This window comes from Gekko japonicus, unplaced genomic scaffold (assembly GCF_001447785.1).
Source record: "Gekko japonicus isolate JY-2015 unplaced genomic scaffold, Gekko_japonicus_V1.1 scaffold1498, whole genome shotgun sequence".
NCBI lineage: Eukaryota > Metazoa > Chordata > Lepidosauria > Squamata > Gekkonidae > Gekko > Gekko japonicus.
The window spans coordinates 414,973-423,065 of record NW_015176494.1 but is presented as its reverse complement, the minus strand read 5'-3'; the positions used below and the strand labels follow the sequence as shown (position 1 = coordinate 423,065).

At 47.3% G+C, this 8,093-nt stretch overlaps 1 protein-coding gene across 1 annotated transcript in view; it reads left to right on the top strand.

Moving 5' to 3' along the window:
* BTK (Bruton tyrosine kinase) overlaps positions 1–8,093 on the top strand; it is a 32,382-nt gene that overhangs the window by 17,054 nt on the left and 7,235 nt on the right. Inside the window, 7 exon segments of the mRNA XM_015427286.1 lie at positions 374–381; positions 1,502–1,631; positions 2,573–2,700; positions 3,844–3,918; positions 4,095–4,266; positions 6,749–6,965; positions 7,733–7,797. Of these exon segments, the coding sequence (XP_015282772.1) occupies positions 374–381; positions 1,502–1,631; positions 2,573–2,700; positions 3,844–3,918; positions 4,095–4,266; positions 6,749–6,965; positions 7,733–7,797 (795 nt within the window).

Sequence of the window (8,093 nt, the reverse complement as noted above, 5' to 3'; positions counted from 1 at the left end):
TTAAGAGAGGCTTAATGGCATAAGAGGGAATGCTTATTAAATTTGCAGATGATACTAAATTGGGAGGGGTAGCAAATGCAGTAGAAGACAGAGTCAGGATACAGGATGATCTTGACAGGCTGGAAAACTGGGCTAAAACAAAATGAATTTCAATGGGCATAAAATGTAAAGTTCTGCATTTAGGTAGGAAAAATCAAATGTGAACTATAGGTTGGGGGAGACTTGTCTTGGCAGTAGTATGTGTGAAAAGGATCTAGGGGTCTTAGGAGACCATACACTGAACATGAGTCAGCAGTGTGATGTGGTTGCTAAAAAGGCAAATGTGATTTTGGGCTGTATCAACAGAAGTATAGTGTCCCGATCATGTGAAGAGATGGTATTGTTTTACTCTGCGCTGGTTAGACCTCACCTAGAGTATTGTGTTCAGTTTTGGGCACCACAATTTAAGAAGGATATAGACAAGCTGGGACGTGTCCAGGAGAGGGCAACGAAGATGGTGAGGGTTCTGGAGACCAAGTCATATGAAGAAAGGTTGAAGGAGCTGGGTATGCTTAGCCTGGAGAGGAAACAACTGAGAGGTGATATGATAACCATCTTCAAGTGCTTGAAGGGCTGTCATATAGCGGATGGTATGGAGTTGTTTTCTGTTGCCCCAGAAGGTCAGATCAGAACCAATGGGTTGAAATTCAATCAGAAGAATTTTCGCCTAAACATTAGGAAGAACTTCCTGACAGAGCAGTTCCTCCGTGGAACAGGTTTCCTCCAGAGGTGGTGAGCTTCTCCTTCTTTGGAGGTTTTCAAACAGAGGCTAGATGGCCATCTGACAGCCATGCTGATTCTGTGAACTCAGGCGGATCCTGAGAGGGAGGGCAGGAAGGGTTGCCTCAGTGCTTAGTTCTCGTGGCCCTTTCTTACATGCCCAGGGAAATGCTGATTGCCACTTTGGGGTCAGGAAGCAATTTTTCTCCAGGCCACTTTGGCCAGAGATCCTGGAGGGTTTTTTTTGTCATTTTCTGGGCATGGAACAGTGGTCACTGTGGGTGTGGAGGGGGAGGTATTTGTGAATTTCCTGCACTGCGCAGGGGGGTTGGACTAGATGGCCCTGGAGGTCCCTTTGAACTCTATGGTTCTATATTATTTACCATTAAGGTGCTATTTATCTCTATGCCATGAAAAGTGTCTGCTGCCCACTTCCACTCATTAAGGGACAGGACATTTTCCTCTAGGGCCAGTTGGGCAACCCTCTCTAAATTCAACAAAATGGCTTAGGGAGATAATTGGGTTTGTTAGCTTTTAAAAAGGTAAATCTTTAATTTTTATAAAAAATTGCAATAAAATTTTGTCAGAGATGATACAAACAGGACACCCCAAGTGACTTTTGGCAAAGTCATAGGAAGGACTTGTATGCAGCACTGAAGCTTGGAAGCACATTCCTTGCGCAGACCCTGGCAGCAGGATCGATCTGATCTAGCTGGAGCTCATGTCTTGCTTTCCTACAAAGCCACTTCCCGTGAAATGTTAGTGGTGTCCTCTGCTCTTACATTCCAGGGCAAAGATGGAGGTTTCATTGTCCGGGATTCCGTGAGCAAGACAGGAAAATACACTGTCTCTGTTTTTGCCAAGTCGGCAGGGTAAGTGCGGCCTGTTGAGGGGGAAATGGGGGAGACCCTGCAGCCCACTAGTCCTCAGGAAAGGCCAACCTGCAGAGCAGCTCAGGACCCCAGAACAGTTTTGAAAGCAAATCACGTAGCTGTTGTGGCTTCCGTTCTGGCTTCTTCCAGTAGCCTTATTATCCTTTCCTGTCTTCTTCAGTTTACGGCTCCCGCTTTTTTTGTGTGTGGGCTGGAAGCCACTTTCATACCGATCCAAAGGAAGACAGCGTCACAGCAAAGCAAAACTACTTCAATATGAATATGCAGATTCGGTCAATGTCTGCTTCATTTATCAGTTTCAACCTCTGCCAACATTCCAGTTTTCCCAGTTACTGACCAGGTGGTGGTATCTGACTCCTGATTCAGTCCTTGTCCAAAAACTACTGAGCTGGCCTTCCTTTGAATCCTCCTCCAATAAGAACCTACGAAGAGGCCTGCTGAGTCAGACCAGTGGTCCATCTAGTCCAGTTTCCTACAAATGCCCATAGTAGGTACACAGAGTCCAAAGCCTCCCCCAGAGATGTCCCCAGAAAACTGGCATTCAAACCTCTGAAGGTAGAGGCCCCAAAGGAACCATCATTGGCTAATAATCACTGCTGGTCCTGCCTTTATTTAACTTCCCTAAACTCTTTTTAAAGACTTCTGGAAGCTTGTCGCCACTGCTACATCCTGTGGCAGTGAGTTCCATAAGCTAACTATGCAGTGCGGCCACCCAGATCAAAAAGCCATCTCGAGACACCCCTAGTTTTCTCAGGTGTGACAGCTGCCCAAGATAGGTGGTCTGAGACCATCTCCTCACACTGCCCCCCCCTTGCACACGGAGTGCCCGGTCTTTATGCAGAAGTTCTGCCATAATACCACTGGGCACTCTTGTCTTCCCAGTGCTCTCTTCTATCACCAGTCTTTGATTCACTGGACAGGGAACCCCAGGGGACGATCCGCCATTACGTCGTGTGCTCCACGCCCCAGAACCAGTACTTTCTGGCAGAGAAGCATCTCTTCGACACCATTCCAGAACTCATCAACTATCATCAACACAACTCAGCTGGTGAGGAAAAACAGGTTCGGGGCAAAGATAACTGCTGAATGCTGTGATGAAAAGAGGGAGGGGGAAGCGGGTACCGGCAGCTGGCAAAGACCAAGAAGGTACTATAACCAGTTGTGTATTATTTATAGCATACGTTGGGACAGGAATTCCTTAAATCAGTATGATGGGATACATTCTGGTTGACTTGAGAGGGCCTAGTCCATGCCATTCAAATACAAATGGGAAACTGGTGTGGCAAAGTGAAAAGTGTGGCTGAATGAATGGCTGCTGTCCAGAATGAGAGCAAGGATGGCTGGAATCCAAAACCTTTAAGGGTGGCAGGGAGTTTTTGAAAATATCAGCAGATTCAAATGGTAATGCTTTTCCTGGGCTGCACCACTTCAGGCTGCAGGAGAAGGAGGGCAGGCATGAATGTTCCCTCTGCCAAAAATCAACCCTCCCCTTGCATGTAGAAATCTAGCATGACAGGGAGAACAAAAATCAGCCTAGCCCTCTCTCTGGCATGCCAATTTTCTATATGCATGGAGCATTTTCATGGAGTGATTTTGAAATCTACAGAGTCCTTCCTGAAGCTTGGAGTGATACTGTCTAGGTAAAGTATTACCCTCGGTTCTGGAACAGGTATAAATTGGGTCACATACATCAGGATTGTATGTATGCTGCAATTTTGTGGACACATCAGGTATTGGGTGCTGCTTCCCGGAAACCTCACCTTAACATTTAAAAAGAAAAGTTTCTAGCCCTTACGGCTATGCAAATATACTTCAGTGTGTGAGCAAAATCTGCAGAAACCTCCAGGAGGTTGATCGTTTCCAGCAGGGGGGTGGGGGGAGAGCTTCAGTGCCCTATGTAGCTCTTTACCCCTCTCCATGAACAACAAAACCTGAATAAATTATGTGAAGTTGTAAAAATTGCACCATATAGTACATAAAAACGGAGAGTTAATTATGTGCATTTTCTCAATGTGCATTGTTTAAACTAGTCACAGGTTTGGCTATCTTGGCACTGAATCTGACATTGATGCTTCTAGCTTGGGGTATATAAGGAGCTCTGTAGACAGAAGCTTTGCATTGACTCACTGGGTGATTTCTGTATCAAATGCGGTTTTGTAAATGCGGTTTTGTTTGCTTTGGTACACAACAGGGCTTATTTCCAGACTGAAGTATCCTGTTTCATCCAAACAAAAAATTGCTCCTTCCACAGCAGGACTTGGATACGGTAATAGCAGAGATTCCTTCGTTTTGGGTAGATCTCCCGCTCTTTCTTCCCTGCAGTGGAAGCTGGGCATGGGATTGGCACTTGCCCCAGGACACAGGAAATGGGGAAGACTCACATGGCCGTCCCTGTCCCCTGATGTGGTCTCCCAACCCCCCCAACCCCTTTGTCGGTTCTAGGTGCCTGGGAGATTGAGCCGAAGGACCTGACGTTCCTGAAGGAGCTGGGAACAGGGCAGTTTGGAGTGGTGAAGCACGGGAAGTGGAAAGGCCAGTACGATGTGGCTATCAAGATGATCAAGGAAGGCTGCATGTCAGAGGATGCGTTCATCGACGAGGCCAAAGTCATGATGTGAGTGGTCCCTGATTCTTTCCCCCCCTTTGGGGTCTGTCCCTTATGGCAAGAGCAAGCAACCCCAACAATGGCACACCAGACTCTCCAAATAATTCTCAGGAAGATCCGATGAGTAAGAATATTTGCTAACCCTGAACAGACAGATCAAGATTGGGTAGCCGACCGTGTTAAGTCTGTCTGTAGCAGTAGAAAAGAGCAAGAGTCCAGTAGCACCTTCAAGACTAACAACATCTGTGGCAGGGGATGAACTTTCATGAGTCACTGCTCACTTCTTCAAATACAGCTAGAATGTGAGTCCATCTGTCCTTCTGTCTTGGAGAGTGGAATGATTTCAGATGCCGAATGACAATAGCAGGCAAATGACAACAGCAGGCGTGATTGGCTTTAGGTGAGATATGCAGAGAGGTAGTAGGCGTGGAGAAATCAGCATTGGCAAGAAGAAGAAGAAGAGTTTGGATGTATACCCCGCCCTTCACTACCCAAAGGTGTCTCAGAGCGGCTTACAAACTCCTTTCCCTTCCCCTCCCCACAACAGACACCCTGTGAGGTAGATGGGCCGAGAGAGCTCTTGACAGAAACTGCTCTTTTTTGAGAACAGCTCTTATCAGAACTACGGCTTGCCCAAGGTCATCCAGCCAGGTGCAAGTGGAGGAGTGGGGAATCAAACCTGGTACTCCCAGATTAGAGTCTGCACACTTAACCACTACACCAAACTAGGAAACCCAGGTCTCAATTCAGTCCTGAACAGGTAGTAAGACAGCCCTTGCTGGGCAGATAAGTTTTATCAGTGCTTGCTTGTAGAGATGGGCCAGAATGGAGAAAGCAACCTTACCTGAGGAAAAACGAGTGTACCTAATGTAGCAGAATGGCTAAGAGAAAGACAACGTCTCTGATTCAAATCTTGCATCTGCCCGGAATTCATTAGGTGGCCTTAGGCAACCTGCATGCTTTGTAAGTCATCCTGCCCACCTGAAATGTGGGGGAAATAATATGGGGAAGATCCAGTTTGCAGGGTCTTCATAAGGTTTACAACAAGATGATCCGTGGGAAGTTTGTTGAACCCCCTAAAACACTATGTAGATATGAAGTAGTATGAAGTTCTTCTGTTACAGAAAGTAGTAGAAGAAAGACAGGGGTGGTAAAGTTTAGTCCCTTCAAGTTCACATCAAACTTTGGTCTGGAGTCTTCTTGTTGTCCCTCCTGGCTTTGCCTGCCCATCCCTGAATTTCAAAGCCTCTCTTTTGCTATGAATCTAAAGCTTTAGTCTTGAGAGCTTCTTTTTACTGCACCCTACCAGCCAGGCAGGTAGCTGAGCCAAGAAGAAAGCAGACAGGAAGCAATTGTGTAGCTTCCGGTAGTTACGTGAGCAATTTATCTCTGCCCTGGACAAGAAGTCATTCAGACTGAGGAGCCAAATCACAGTCAGAAGCTTTTGAGGACAGGGCATATCCAGAAAAATTTGGTTGGTGGGGTATGGGGAAATCAGGAGGGGCACCCTGGCTGTACCTGCTGCTCCTCTTGCAGCAGCAGCAGCAGAAGCAGCTCCGGCTCCACTGTGACCTCTAGTCCTCCTCTAGTTTGGTTGGAGAGACTCGTTTCCGGGCTGCTTTTCTGTGTAAGCTGGGGGGGGGGGGAGGAATCTTCGACTCTATTTTGCAATTTTATTTTACTTTATTTTATTGAATTTTTAGAAACCTGTTTTTTTGGCATGGAAAAAAGAAAAGGAGACTGAAGCTTCTCTCACTGTGTATAGAGTCATTTTGGAACACCCACCAGTATCTTACATTTTTTAAAAAAACCATTTTTAATAAATGTTTTTCAAATTTTCCCAGGGTTTGGGGGGAATTTTTGTCTGGGGGGCAGCGCTAGTCCCTGGGGGGCATTGCCCCCAAATGCCCCCTGTGGCTACAGGCTGGGGCAGAACCTTGTTGGTCCATAGGCTGATACCAATACCATCATTGGCCATTCGCAGTAGTGGCACTGAAGTGCAGCAGAAATCAGGCCAGCAGTCTGCATCTCTTTTCTTTTTGTGTGTGTGTATTTTTCATATGTGCACGTGTGTGCATGTGAGTGTGTGTGCACCTAGAAGTCATGGCGACCTCTGATGACTGACAGTGTGTGCACCCGGAAGTCATGGCAACCTCTGGTGACTGACCCTTACTGGGGGTCTGGAGGATAGTCAGAGAGGTGGCTGAATAAAGCCTGCCCCCGCCTCCCGCCTCCGGTATTCCAAGGAGGTCTCCCATCCAAGTCCTTGCCAGGGTCGACCCTGCTCATCTTCTGAGATCTCACGAGATTGGGCTTACCTGGGCTATCCAGGGCAGGGCAGCAGTCTGCCCCTCTGACAACCTACCAGGGTTGTGCAAAGAGGTAGGTATTTGGGTCCCACTGTCAGAGGCCCCTGTTTGGGAGCGCCAGTGTTTTATGCCTACAGCTTCATCACCTTTTATAGTATAAAATTCTCATTTGTATTCTTCAGGAACCTCTCCCATGAGAAGCTAGTGCAGCTCTTTGGGGTCTGCACCAAGGAACGACCCATCATGATCGTCACGGAGTACTTGGCCTTAGGCTGCCTCTTGGCCTACCTGAGGGACACTCGCCGGTCTTTCCAGAGCACTGAATTTCTAGAGATGTGCAAGGACGTCTGCGAAGCCATGGAGTACTTGGAATCCAAGCAGTTCCTGCACAGAGACCTGGTAAAGCCTTTGGGACAATGGCTTGAGACAGTCGTGGCCTTGTTCTCAATGAGGCGGCACGCTTGTGTTGGGTTCCAAGTGGGAACTTACCTGCATGAATGCTTCTCCACGCCCCTGCAAAAAAAAGACTATGCACAGGAAACTAGGTGTCAGGGGATTTGGAGGGAGTTGTGCCTCAAGTTCTGATTGGCTCAGGAAGGGACATGGCAACCAACAAGACAAGTTAAAAGTGAAACTAAAGGACAAGCTTTTTAACATAAAGGATCATGTTAAAATAACTATACCATACGATTAGGGAACCTCCAAAAATTCACAACTGCCTATGATATAGCAGTTTTTATAGATTTTAATGCTGTTTGTGGTGCATAGATCGTTTATATCAAGGCTTGGCCCAGAACCTGCCATTGGTGCCACAGCTGGCTGACATCCAGTTTTTTCAGCTCACAGAATCATAGAGTTGGAAGGGACCTCCAGGGTCATCTAGTCCAACCCCCTGCACAATGCAGGAAGGAGGCATTCAGTTCACCTGCAAGTATTCCACCTGACAAGAGATGCAAAGGATGCCTAAAATGGCTGTTCCTAAAAGGGACATGACCACGGCAGTTGATTTACTGCAGAAGCGGACAGGAATCAGTCAGTTCCCTGAGTCGCTGAATTTCTTTTCTCTTGCGGGGGCCTGGAGGTGGTGGTGACAGGGCAGGGTCGACTCTGCCCTGTGGGTCTGTAATGCTGCTCCCCTGAAAGCCTCACTGTTTTTCTGTCAACAGGCTGCTCGCAACTGTTTGGTGCACGGACAAGGCACCATCAAAGTATCTGATTTTGGCCTCTCCAGGTCAGTTTGCATGCATGCACATATGTGGAGGGAACTGGGATGTTTACTAATGCACTTTAAGCAGACATGTAACCTCTGAAGCCCATTGACTTCAATGGATGTAGAAGGGTGTTTAGCATTGCACTGTAACTACCTCCCCCCCTTTTTTGCCTTTTCTTGCTCTCCCCCGTTTCACTTCATTCCCCTCCATCATTTCACCTGTCCTGCTTCCCTCTTGCCCTGTGCACTGCCACTTGCTTTCAAACATTTGCAGCTTTTTCTGATCTGCCTCCATCACCTTCTTCTCTTGTGGGTCC